Source organism: Akebia trifoliata, chromosome 4, assembly GCF_017979445.1.
Source record: "Akebia trifoliata isolate Shusen 1 chromosome 4, ASM1797944v1, whole genome shotgun sequence".
NCBI lineage: Eukaryota > Viridiplantae > Streptophyta > Magnoliopsida > Ranunculales > Lardizabalaceae > Akebia > Akebia trifoliata.
In genome coordinates this window covers 38,876,229-38,890,425 of record NC_141378.1, presented here as the reverse complement: position 1 = coordinate 38,890,425, position 14,197 = coordinate 38,876,229, and the positions used below count along the sequence as shown (strand labels likewise).

General features: G+C 37.4%; 2 protein-coding genes and 1 pseudogene across 3 annotated transcripts; 2 read left to right on the top strand and 1 right to left on the bottom strand.

The window, feature by feature from the left end:
* Positions 1 to 328: 328 nt before the first annotated feature.
* On the top strand, positions 329 to 5,679 carry LOC147404905 (14-3-3-like protein B; annotated as a pseudogene). Its single transcript, XR_015177990.1, has 8 exons — positions 329 to 526; positions 647 to 811; positions 902 to 989; positions 1,946 to 2,187; positions 3,679 to 4,213; positions 4,706 to 4,763; positions 4,895 to 5,061; positions 5,409 to 5,679. The product of XR_015177990.1 is annotated as a 14-3-3-like protein B (transcript).
* LOC147404906 (potassium transporter 7-like) lies at positions 3,228 to 4,681 on the top strand. The gene is made up of 2 exons (XM_086441003.1): positions 3,228 to 3,968; positions 4,118 to 4,681. The coding sequence occupies exons 1-2, from the start codon at positions 3,672 to 3,674 to the stop codon at positions 4,148 to 4,150; spliced, it is 330 nt and encodes a 109-aa protein (XP_086297129.1). The 5' UTR covers positions 3,228 to 3,671; the 3' UTR covers positions 4,151 to 4,681.
* A 2,368-nt stretch (positions 5,680 to 8,047) lies between the features above and the next one.
* On the bottom strand, positions 8,048 to 8,554 carry LOC147404904 (ethylene-responsive transcription factor ERF109-like). The gene has a single exon (XM_086437937.1). It carries the CDS (start codon positions 8,552 to 8,554, stop codon positions 8,048 to 8,050), a length of 507 nt encoding a protein of 168 aa, XP_086294063.1.
* Between the last annotated feature and the right edge of the window lie 5,643 nt (positions 8,555 to 14,197).

The following is a 14,197-nucleotide window of genomic DNA, read 5'->3' as shown; positions in this document are numbered from 1 at the left end:
TCTTCTTTTTTCCTTCAATGTGGTGTTCTATGGACGGTAGAACAAGAGCTACAGAAGAAATGGGCCACAGAGGACCCACTCCCACTACAAAAAAATTGACAAATAGGAACAAACCTTTAAAACGGTATTAAGCCGTTTTAATTTAAAAACGGTATTAAGCCGTTTTACTTTCTAAAAACCGTTTTAATTAGTATTTTAAATGTCCAAACACATCGTTTCTTTCTAGTCGAATTTGGAACGAACCTCACTCTCTCTCTCGCTCTCGCTCACGCTCGATCTCATCTCTCTCTCGCTCACGCTCACAGTTGCTTCCTCGATCGACCTCTCATCTCTCTCTGTCTCTCTCTCTCTCTCTGTCTCTCTCTCTCATTCACTCCCGTGATCGACCTCTCAGTTTCTCTCTCAGTCGCTTTCTCAGTCTCTCCCTCGATCGATCTTATATCCCCCTCGATTATGGCTTTATCTAAAGAACGCAATAGCTTTGTTTACGTCGCTAAACTCGCAGAATTGGCAGAGCGATACGATGGTTAGGGTTTTTTTTTTCTTTTCTTCTGTGGACCTCGAATGTCAATTCGACTAGGTTAGGGTTTGAATCATTTGACGCATTATTAGGTTTTAATTCTATTTGTTTCTTTGTTTTTGGCAGAAATGGTGGATTCGATGAAGAAAGTTGTGAATCTCAATGTCGAATTAACTATAGAAGAGCGGAATCCTCTCTCTGTAGGGTATAAGAACGTAATTGAAGCACGAAGAGCTTCATGGAGGATCCTTCAGCTACTGCTGGAGAATCCTCTGTTTTTTACTTTAAGATGTGAGGGATTTTTGTGTGTCGGATGGTTTTTGTTCCGATTTTGTGGATTTTTTCGGGCTTTTTAGGGTTTGGAAATTTGCTTGGTTGCAGGAAAGGGGACTATTATCGTTATCTCGCGGAGTTTAAGATTGGTACTGAGAAGAAAGAGGCTGTTGATCAATCATTGAAAGCATATGAGGTAATTTTGCTTTTTATTTTTTATTTTTATAAATGTTAAATTAGAACTATTTCTGATGATCAATCACTGAATGTGTTTGAGGTATTTTGTTTATTTTGCTTTCTTTATGAATGTTAAATTAGAACTATTTCCGATGGAGATAACAGAACATTTTTAATTGCTTAATCTGCATTTATTTGGGCTTGAAATCATACTTTGGATTTGAATATCCCAAGAAGTCTAGAAATTCATGTGTTTAGTTCTTAAATAGTTCGGTTATTCAGTCGAAGTTTGTATTGGAACTTGGGATGAGTCACAAATGGTTAATGAAATCAAGTTGACAAAAATCTGCGATTTTTTTGTTGTTGAAAAGATAGATATTTTAATAGTTGTCGATTAAATCATGGATTTTCAACAAATTGCAAAGTTTTTGAAAAGTATTTTTTCTTCAAAAAAATCACGATTAATCGTGATTTATTAAAACAATCTCATATTATTCTTATTTTTAGTATTTTTAAGTGTTTTTTTATTATTTAATATATGAAATACAATTTTTTTTTTTTTTTTTATACTTAAAAACATATTTTTATTTTTAAATTTATTCAATGTTTTCTTGACTCTATTGATTTTTACCGAATTTTTCCAAAACTTTCTCTTACCGAATTATTCTTGAACTCTTAATCAATTTGTGGGTCTTCAATCTCAATTGGGGTTATATTATGTTAACTTTAGGTATGGGGTCGTATAGAGCTGCTTTATATCATTTAGCACTCATGCCTATTCGAAAGCAATTATTATTTTTAGGATCCAGATCAATTATTCCTTCAATTGGAAACCATTGTTGGTGATTGTCTTCTTGGAGCCATAAAATATGGAACATTGCATGTGATTTGACTTGTTAAACAATGAAAATATAAGATAAGATTGCTTACCACATACTCCTTTTTTGCTTATCTATTCATGCTAACTGTCTGCAGATGGCCTCCAGTACAGCAGAGGGTGTGGTCACTTGATGGGGTGTCACTCGCTTCCCACGTAATACCCACCGTGGCTTGCGTAAGGTAGCCTGCATTGGAGCTTGGCATCCTGCCAGGGTTTCTTTCACAGTTGCCCAGGCTGAGCAGAATGGGTACCATCATCGGACGGAGATGAGCAAGAAGATTTACAAGCTTGGGAAGGCTGGACAAGAGTCTCATACTTCCATCACTGAGTTTGATAGGTGAGGCAAATTTTCTTTTGTGATCTTTTTCCTTGTATCTCTAAATATATTTTCGAAAACCATTAATGGATTTTGATTTTTTTTGTGAGACCATTATCTTTGACAAACATGTAAATATTGTCTCCTTCACATTTCAACACACCTTCCACTTCTCTTTCATCTTTGATTTGAATTTTGAAAAGCCATCCTCAAAATCAGGTGTAGGTCTCTTTCTTCTTTTCTCTTCATTTTTAAATCTTGGAATAAAGCATTAAAGTTTTCCTTACTGTTTTATGTCTATATGTGCACAGGTCTTCTGTGTAATGGCAGTAATATAGTTTTGGTGTGTGTGTACATATGTCACCTTTCATTGTTTCTATCTACAATCAAATGGTCCCACCCAACCAACATAATTTGTCAACAATCCCATCATACGTCATATAGGAGATATATAATACAAATACTTCAACATTGGTGTCATGTGTCATCATGAATTGGACTGATACCAAACCAGATTAACGTTTCTAATTAATCCAAATCATACGAAGCCAAGACTTTTTTCAGTGTAACAGAGTGTGCGGTGCACCAAGGCCAATTTATTTTCATATTTGTACGACTACCTAGATATATTGGTCGGCCTTCATGACCTTACCTACTACTCTATTTGGCTTGTTCTGATTTGGGACTTGCATTGTTATATTTGATGTGTTCTCATTAGGGCTAGCCGCATTAATGGATCAGATTAGATTCAACACAGGACCAAAACAATAATGATCGGATCAGGTTTTTATCAGATCTCAATATTATGATCCAATAACAATTTAATTTAATTTAATTTGATTTATAAATAATATAAATAAACTTTATATATTTAAAATAAATGTATATATAGCAAACAAGGGGTTGATGGTTAATGGAGATGAACATGGGTTCGATGGGATTTGACTCTTGGTCATGGGATGGCATAATTTCCCATCTTTATCTGATCAGGCCTTTATTAGACCAGGATTGCCAATGCCACACACGATACTTTCTCTTATGAATAATGATGTTATATAGGATAGTTTCGTAATTTGAGGAAAATAGATAACTACTGTTGTGGCGTGTCCACCACAACAGCGCCGCCCACTCTCTTTAGTAAACCTCTCAAGTCAAGCACTTTAATTTTTGAAATATTCTGAATTTTGATGGCATTTGGTATTTTGGGTCCAGATCTTGTTTATGGTTTCAAGGGCAGTTATAGATTATTGGCGTGGTTCTATTTGTGTGTGATTTTATGTACTACTTGCAATGTGAACTGGTTATTCTTCTTTTGGCATATGTCTAGATACTAAGTGGTACTACTAGTTGTATTTGGATAACCCCTCTAAAGTTTTACTACTACTAGTAATGTTTCTTCTCACTACAAGGTTCTTTATCAACAAAGTACTTTTACTTTTTTAGTTATATTGTTTAACTAATAACTGATTATGTTTTTGTGTCAACTAACCCCTTTTTAGTTATAAATGACAGTCATTCGGAATTCTGATAGGGCTCAAACATGGTTGGTGATGTCAGAATCCTCCAAGACCCTTGAAGGGAACAACGAAACCTTTACTGTGCAGAGCAGCAAATTGGGCACACTGCAGAACTTGCAATCCTTATATGAGCAGGAACCACCTATGACAAGGCAGAGAAGGCTTTTTCGGTATGAGATACCAAATGCAGAATATCTGGACCTTCAGGTCAAGGAGGAGCTCCAAGACCTTGTGGAAGCTAAACAAGCGGGTATCGCATACGTGATGGGCCACTCTTATATAAAGGCAAGTAGAAATTCATCATTTTTAAAAAAGTTTGTGATCGACGTAGCCTATTCTTTCCTCAAGATCATTCCTCACATTAGTCTTATTGAGGTAGGAATGACCTACTACGTGTAGAGGTGCAATGATCTTGCTGTGATTTTGTTTTCTAGCAACAAAGCTTGGCTAGTACATGTTGGCTGTAACGCCAAACTTCAGAGAAAGACTCATTACTTGAATCTGCTCATTTGCAACTCTTTGATGCAAAGGCATGTTATCAATTAATTGCACCATCTTTATTAGTAATATGTGTGGCCTTTTAATAATGTGGTGTCATCATTAGTTCTTTTCATCACCAATTGTAGATCCTTCTAAATTTATAGCAGTTTGTGAGTTTTACTGAAACTAAGTGCATTTAACAGCCTCTGAATTAGTTTTGTGAATTTCTCCATGGGGTTCATGTTGTTGAAATCTCCTTAATGGCTTTACCTTTTGGACCATGAGAATTATTACCAATTGTACAAGGGGGCACAATTAATCCTTGATTAAATAAAAACATCAACATTAGTTAACTAATGTAAACTGTCTACAGCCCCTTACATAGCTCTTTCAATCACATTGCTTCACATTTCAACCAATATGTTTATTTGTCCTAAATCACCATTATTTAGTATAAAAAAAGAATATCATTTTAATGTTTGTTCCTCAGACTTTCTCTGCTAAAAGTATCTGTGTCTCTTTCTGTTTGTTTTGTGCAACAGTCTGGTTATGGTGATCCTGGGGGTCTGTATGCACTTCAACCTCCTGGGGCCAGGGCATGTGCTTATTTATCTATTTCCTTCGTGAGAGTTATATATATACATATGTTTATTAGTTTTGCAACCTCTAACTGATGTAAACATTTTATTAGTTATATCTATTATGATGCTTGAAAAAAAAATGAAACACAGGAAAACAAGTTTCTCAAGAGATCCACTGAAGATCGATCAATCAGCCCGCACTGGAGAGTTCCTACCAATCACAAAGAACACTGGTGATGAAGTCTTCTCTGGGTCCACTTGCAAGTAAGGTGAAATCGAGGCCATTGTTATAGCCATTGGAGTCCACACATTCTTCGGTAAGGCTGCATAGGTTTTGACTATTTATAAACTTTGTTTTAGTCTGTATTTTCAATCCACATCACACCATTAGTTGTGGTTGTCACTATATTTCAGTTTTGGTGAACATTAATGTGGGTACATAGCACAATCTTACCTGCCTTCCATGAACTAACCATTCAAACAATATGTAATGGATGCAAATGTCTGCATAGATCGAACTATATTTACAACTAGATAGTTGAAGGTTGTGCTGTTTGGTTTTCCTTTTTGACCATTTTTCAAGTAATATAATTGGATCTGCCTAATTGGATTAGGCTTCCTTGAAGCTTAATGTTCACTATTTTCGCACTTTTTTTAATTGTAGATGCTTGGTAGTATTGAGGAATTGGAAGCTGCAATTCAAGATAAGGAGCACTTGTTTCAAACACTTTTTTGAAGGTGCGGAAGCTCATCGTGAGAGTATGCAATGTGGTGACACGAAAAAATTCTTTTATTGGTAGTTGCGGGCATTGTAGGGATCTTAAAGAAGATAAGGAGGGATGGGAGTGATGGCATTGCTTCCTTGTAAGCACTTGTGCTTGTGTAATGATTGTGAATGGTTTATCGATGCATTGTAATTTTGGATTTGTAAATTATGACTCATTGCAACTATTTTTGTGTATAAATTAATGTGATAGAGAACCTCGATGTTCTCTATTTGGATCTATTTTAACCGTGGGTAATAGGCTAGTAGCAAGAATAATAATAATTTTAGATATCAATTTATAACAATTTTAGATATCGATTTATAACTGATGTCTAAAGTCTCAGACGTAGGACATCAGTTCTATAAAATCCGATGTCTCAAATCTTTTTGCGTTGTTGTGTGCTGTTATATAAAGACGCAGATTAGGAAGGGTTTTAAGCCGTTCCAAATTCTGATATCAGGAACGGTTTTTAACCATTCCAAATCATGAAATATAGAACGGCTTCCAACCGTTTAACCTCATTAACGATGCCTCGATTAAAGGCGGTCCGCAAGCCGTTTCATAGTGGCTTAGGAACGGTAATAAACTGTTCCTAATTGACATGTTTGTTGTAGTGTCCCCTTGGAATGATGGAAGGAGGAGATGGTCATTATGTGAAAAATGGAAAATTTGATGGGCCAGTCCATGAACTTTAGAAACAGAATTTCGACCGCAGCCCAGGGCCGATGAAATTTTTTATGTTCCCCCAATTTGACAGCTTAGAGCTTTCCAATTTCTCCCATCCTCCATTAATTTGACGGATTGGGCCGGTCGAAAAAAAAAAATTGACATTGAAAAATTCGACACCTTGTTCCTTCCAATATGTACTTTTTTCACTTTGTGGGTTATCTTCCCTTCTCTCACAACGATATACAATCCTTGACCTTGAGGGCACCAACAAAGCTTGTCAACCATCCAAAGCTTATCAAGAAAACATCTCTTCTCCATCTTTCTTCTTCTTTTGGAAAAGAAAAGGCTTTGGTGGGCTAATGAAGATGATGCAGGTATGATGTTAAGATAAAACACAAAAGACCTCTTAGGCATATATATAATAGGGTCTTCATAAGAGAAAAAGGATGGGCTGCAAATGCTAGGATGGATGGGTTGAGTGTTGAGTGTTGAGTATTTGACAATGAATGATACGATGATGATTTTTTTGATGAAATGTGCGCCAATGAGAAGTGGGATGTGTCGCTAATCATGAATAGTGGAATGGATGGTTTGGCATCGAGTGGTGGTGCCACTGCCCGCCTGAGGATATAACAAGACTTTGAGCTTGATTAGAATATCAAAACTCTGATACCATGAAAAATAATAAAATTTGATTCTATGTCGTTAATTACGATGAACTCGCTTAGCCAAAAATAAAAATAAAAATTACAGTGAAGTCAGATTGGGTTTATATAGAAATAACATTTGAAAAACGTAACTAAACATAAACCTACCATATTTAATTTAAGAGTCATGATTTTCTGACGCACCCTCCTCCCCTCCTCTTGTGACATACGCTCCCTAACATGTGTCATGGGTTAGAATCATAGATCCTTTTCCTCGAGATACACAACTGTATACATCCCCTTAAATATGTGCAGTTATGTATCCCAAGGAAAAAGATCTATGGTTCTAGTACATGCCACATTAAAGGCATATGTCGGGGGTAGAAAACTTATTCTTAATTTAATCCTCAAATCTTAAAAAATCTAATAACTCCTCAATTCTAAATTGGTTTAGTGTATCACATGCAGTACACCTTATTAGAGTACATTTTTATTTTTATTTTTTGCTAAATAACATTTATATTTCATTCATAAAACATAACCATATCGATCGAGTTGACCAACCTGGCGAGGCCTTACAAAACAAGCACTATTCACACATAGAACAACAAATCCCATATCAATTGTACATAAAATCCTTGAAGAATAAATCCCTAAACTCCTTATAGACTTTGGACCAATAAAAGATAAGTCCGAAAATGGATATAATTTTTTTTGTTTCCCCTCAAATATAAGTCTATTCCTTTCAAACCACACCCTCTAATAGATTGTGAATGCTATAATATTCCACAGTATTCTCTTTGCACCACCAAACGAGTATCCAATGGACGACCAACAAATGAAGAGATCCCTAACTGTTTTAGGGAAGCATGTTAAAACCCCCCCCCAAACAACTTAAAAAAGTGATCCGGTGATTCTCCATTAGAGTACATTAAATCTAATTACTTCAATACTCACCTATTAAATTGACAATATCACGTTTACTCCATCAAAAATTCAAGTCTAGATTTATCACTTTGCCTACAAGTCCCCATTTCACCATTAAGGGACATTGATTTTTGGCCAATGTGTTAAAATTAATCTTGTAAAGGGGAGTAAACCAAATATCGCCAATTTTGCAAGTTTTATTACTAAAATTCTACGGAAAGTGTAGGCAGCTGAACCCATGTGCGTGAAAGGACGTGGAAGTAGCACCATCACTTCTTCCTGCTGTTGCAACATTAGTGAGGTTGGAAATTTTGATTCAGTGGATCGTCACATATCGGGAAATTCAGCTTCGCCTTGACCCCACGAAACTCAAATGCTGCCCTGTCGTAAGCACGGGCAGCTTCTTCAGCACTATCGAATGTGCCAAGCCATTTCTTAGTTCGTTCACGTGGATCCCATACCTCAGCAACCCATTTGCAGCTGCACGCTCTCTGTCTGACGCCTTTGTATTTCTTTTTCTTCTTTTTGTGAAAAAGTTCACACCCCAAACAATTATTGTCTCCGCATTCTCTACACGTGTCAGCAGCTGAAAGATGTATAGTAAGTTGTTCGACTGTTGCAGAAGAAGAAGATGTGCCTTCTTCACAGATGGCTGAGAAGTGAGGATCACCATTGATGATGTTCCCAGAGTTGACTTGTGTGAGAGCATCAACTATCATTGAACTGATCTCTTGTTCTTGGATTTGATGACAGAGTTGTTCGGGTGTTTGAGTTTGAACATTTTTTGTGGATTTCTCCATCTTTTGATGTTCTCTTCATCAGAAGAAGAATTCTTTTCTTTATATAAGTTTCATAATGTTCTCCTCTTCATCAGAAGGAAGTTTCATGGACGCTACATTCAGAAGTACAGATTATGATTGTAGAGTTCATAGCCGCAAATTTACAAGCGTGAAGCACAATGTGGAGATGACGTGGTTGCTTACGTCATAACGAAAAGTAAACACCGCGTTCATACTAAATTTGTGTTTGACCCTAATATGGTTATCAACGGGTACGAAACCGAACCCAAACTGAAAACCCTGACTTCGGTTCCTTTTTATTGGAATCCATTAGAATTGGGTCTTCAATGGAACCAAACCAATAGGGACCGTAACAGGTTCTATCTAATGGGGTACCTATGGGTATTGTAGATGATTTAAAGTATCTTTTTTTATTTCAAAATAAATGCATCTTATATAAAATTCTTCAAATTTTTATATAAATTATTGATTTGAGCTTAAAATAAATTACTCTTCTAAAAATTTATTACTTGTAACTACAATATATTTTTCTTTTTGAAAATATCATTAATTGCATTTAATATAACAAATTATAATTAAGTTAATAATTTTGTTGATAATATATTAATTTTTTGAAAGGAAGGTTTTTTGTATAATGATTTAAAATAATTTTTTTCCCATTCGATTCTTGAAAATCAAAACTGATGAGTACCCATGATTTTTGTTTGTTCTGATTCCGGTTGCATTTATTTTGGATATGAACTTGGAACCGACCCATTGACACCCCTATTCCACACAATAATTAATATTAGAAGAGTAGGATTCATAACGGTGTCCCATTCTTAACCAAGGTCAAGTGGCACCCCATTTTATGCCACATGGCATTTTTTTGAGATCCACTAATCGTATGGATATGTGGTCCATCCCTTGGTGAACCTATATATTGAAAATCACAGTGTTTGATTACTTGTATCCACTAGTTCTAAGCTCTTGAAAATGAGTTTAAATTTAATGATTAGAAATCATTCTTAAGACACTATTATAATCAATGGATGCACATCACCAATCAAATTGGTCTTTTATGTGTAGATTCACCAAGGGATGGACCACATACCATATGGTCATTGGATCGCAAAAAATGTCACGTGACATAAAATGAGGTGCCACCTGACCTTGATTAGTAACAGGACACTAGATCCCTACTCATATTAAAATTGTTTAATTGAGAGTAGTATGACAATGAAATGGGAAAGAGGACTTCGCCAAAAGATCGGGATCCCTCTTTCACATGTCTCAAATAATTTCCTTTCCCACCAAAAAAGGGATGGACATTACCCATACTTTTTTGCCAATATTAAAGATACCCTTGTTTTCCTTTTTGATAAGCCATTTCATTAATAAGAGAGCTAGGTCCGTCGTAATGCCAACCAAGTGAGAACAAGTACAAAAGAAGGTGGTGTGCAGTAATAGAGCATACCATTTCCCAATTTCCTACAAAGCCTTCAAAGAAGGGCCCTCATGAATTATCTAAAGATTTTTGACAAAAAAAAAAGTATAATCTAAAATAAGCATAATCGTATCCTTACAATCATATCCTTTGCCTTTGAAAGTACGACTATTTCTCTATTTCCAAACCCCCCAACATACTACAGAAAGAGTAATACTTCATAATAATCTCTTTTCCCCTAATAAAGAGTATCCTAAGAGGAGCAATAAACCGAGCATGTCCCACACTGATCTAGGAAAGCAGGACGACGTTTGAACAAGCTAAAGAAGTGCACCCAAATCTCAAAAGTGAAGCCACAATGGAACAGAAGATAATCGATTGATTCTCCATTTCTTAAGCACAAGAAGCAACAATTAACCCCACGGAAACCCTTTCGCATCAAGAAGTCCTAAATTCTCCCCAATGCTACCGTTTGGTTGAAGAACACAACCTTGACTAGGACTTTCGGACCCAAACTAGCAACATATATGAGAGAAAGACCCCCAATACTACACAAGGAATGATAAAAAGATCTCACAAAGAACACCCCATCCGTTCTTATACCCCACACTTTCACCCCTTTAAATCAGAAATAAAAGAAGTAGTGTCAAAGATCAACCTTCCAACGAATTCCAGCTCACAGTCATTGAAAACTTTAAGGAAATCAAAGTCCCAAGCTCATTGAAATCTCCTCGACCCTGTCGTCTGCTAAATAGCTGATAGGGGTCCGATCTACGTATTTCGGGGATTTTAAAAGAATAGGGAGTCGCCACCTAGTTTAGGTCTAAGAACCAAAATTAATTCCAAATAGATATGGGTCGGTCAACGGATCAGAGAGATAGGTAAGGGGTTAGGTTACGGGTTTCGGAAGATGTTAGGCACCGAACCCGTCCGATCGAGATGATCAGTCTCTACTACGATCCAAAACTAACCTATGGTCAACGGGATAAGACTAGGATCAAGACCATGGTCCAATCATCATCATCAGTTTATTTCTGGTTTGCCAAACGAATCTTATGGTTAAGATAATTACATAAATTCTCGAATTTTGCATAAAAGGAATCCCATGATTTGATAAGGCTTACGTGGCACCAAAAATTAATGGATCAATTCGATCACATTTTGAATAGTATGAAATCGATTATCAATGTCACGTATGCAACATTAGTGAATTGGCTCATTAACGACATTTTATTAAAGAAATTTAATTTTTTGAATTACCACGTGATGACATTGATCGATATTGAGGGAGTCCAGATCGAGCTGCTAGTCTTCAACTTTCTTCTCTTTAACTTCTGTGCTTGCTTCCTTTTCAGGCCATTTCATGCCAAAGAAGATTTCAAACCTCGGTAGACAAGTACCTGTGATGTGATCAATGAACGGCTCTGGGAACCCACAGTAACGGAAGTCTTCTCCTTCTTTCACAAAATAATCATTGAGGGTCTTTCGATAGGGCTTCATTTTAATGAGATCCGTGGTGCGCCTTTGCCTTTTTGCAATAGTCTTATCCTGTTTTGTCTTCCAGTATTGGGCCCAATCTTCCTTAGTAGGCTTATATCCTAGTCCGAATGTGCCGATGACCTCTTTAATCACTGGTGCCTCTTTAATACCTTGCTGCTTGCGATCTAAGTCCATACCAGGGAAGAATCTCATTTTCTTGAATATATTGGCCATGTAACAATTAGAGGTATTTTCCATTGAAAAATATTCTTTCATGGTTTGATCCCATTGGACTGAGCATATCTTTTCAAACTCGAATCCACTGAGCTCTATTCCCTGTTGTTCTGGCTGAATCTCAAGCAACGGCTCATCCTTAGCTTCAGTACTGTTTATAATCCCTACAATTTCAGCATCTCTATGGAGAGTAATTACTAGTCCATCCTTGATAAACTTGACCTTCTGGTGTAGCGTAGAAGGGATGGCTTTGTTCTGGTGTAACCATGGTCTCCCTAACAGTAAATTGAAAGAAGACTGGATGTCAATAACCTGAAATTCCACAGGAAATTCAGCTATGCCTGTGGACAATCGAAGGTGCAAAATTCTCCGTACATCCCTCTTGGTGTTATCATAGGCTCTAACACCTTGATTAGTGGACTTGAGATCTTCAGCCTTAAACCCAAGACAAGTAGCCGTTTTCAACGGGCAAACGTTCAGTGCACTCCCGTTATCGATCAAAATCAGAGGTACCCTCATCCCGTTAAGTCAACTGTAATGTGCAACGGCTTAGTGTGACTTGCCCCTTCTTTTGGGAGATCTGAGTTCGAGAAGGATAGGATATTCTCCACGTAAGTTTCCCCTACTATACTGGCCAACTGATCTGGAGAAGTATCAAAGGAGACTTGGGCTATGTTTAGTGCTTTGAGAACAGCCTCCCTATGAGCAGTGGAAGCCATGAGTAAACCCCATACTGAGATATTGGCCCCTGATTTTTTCAACTGCTTGATCACGAAGTTATCCTCTTCGATGCTTTCCTTGGTGGGATCTTCTCCTTCTTTTCTTGCCAGGGCTGTAGGATTGTTAACACAGAGTTCTTGTGGCTTAAAAAATCTTCTTCCTCGAGTCATATGTCTAACTTCATCACAGGAAAGGGAGAAAGGCTCATCTTCTTCAGTCAATAAGTATGGATCTTCGTCTGTCAAAGGTACAGGGTTTTTCAGATTCATTTGAGCCAACAGGTAACTAGTGAATGCGGGATAATCATAACGGGGCGGGGATAAACAATATGTATCATCCGAGGTTAAATCAAATGGTTCATAGTTCGTAGTGAAAACCTCATTAGTGAAGGCTATTCCGACAAGGGGGTAGCTAGGCGGTTTAACTTGGATTAGATGGATGAGAGAAACAGGATCGAATAGTAATGGGGTGTGAGAAACCATGTTTAGGGTTGGTGGAGTTTGATAGGTAGGTAGTGGATTAGTGGTGACATTTGGTGGGCTAGGGATTGTGATCTTTTTGTTATCAATAAGGTTTTGAATGGCATGGCGTATGGTGATACATCGATCCGTGTGATGGCCATAATAAGTTAGGGTTATGTCCGGCTGGCAAGGGATTTGGTAAATGTCGGGGTTGAATCGGGGTAAGCAACCCTTTTTTCAACAATTTTTGCAAAGCTATGGTAAGGGTCATCCCTAAATTGGTAAATTGACGTGAAGTTCGATGTTGACTTGTGTGAACCTGGTTATTAGTCTGGGCGGGGGGTTGAGCTAGGATAACTGAGGTATTGGCGATGTAAGTATGGTTGATATTGGGTTTGGGAACATATGATTTCTTAGGCTTGTTATCTTAGGGGTTAGAAAGAATCCCAAAGGCAAATGCATCCTCGAGTTGGCTTCCGGCTTGTAACAAGGAATCAAAAGTAGGAAGGTATTGGGCCACTAGGTGCTGAGCATATCCTTGAGAGAGGTTCTTTAGGATAATCGCTACTTGTTCTTTCTCCGAAGGTCTATCCCACATTTGAGTAGCCTTGGCTCTCCAGCGACCAATAAAATCAGTGAATGTCTCCCCATTTTTCTGTTTAGTTACTTCCAAATCCCTTCTTGAAGTCTCAATCTCGATACTGTACTTGTATTGATGCCAGAAGGCCTTTGACATGTTCTCCCATGTACCCACAGTAACTGGATCTTGAGACATTAGTCAACGTAGTGTTGATCCTGATAAAGTTCTTTGGAACAATAATGTCATCTGTTCGTCGCTGAGCCCCATAGTGCGCATGTTGGTAACATACACCTTAAGATGTGTTTTTGCACACCCTGTCCCACTGAACTTGTCCATTTCAGGCATCACAAACTTCTTTAGCAAATAGATTCTAGGGATGCGGTTCAAAGCTTCAATGCCTGCTGCAATTTCATCAATACCCTTTATACTCTTCATAGCTGACTCCAATTGAGACATTCTGTTAGATAACATCGGATTTTCATCAACATACTTTTCGTCTCCGTCGAATTCGAAGACTTCACGTGGACGTTTTTCTTCAACCTTTTTTCCCTTTTGGTCATCTAGAGGATTTTTCGTTGATTCCGAGGTCTGTTCTAACATTTCCACTTTACCTTTTATATTGTTGATATCATTGGCAAAGGCTGCCAAGATCTTACGGATCTCTGTGAGCTCAGATTCTGAAGCCATCTCTGCTTGTTGACTTGGTACTGTGGTTCGTTCTAACCGATTGGACTTACGACTCC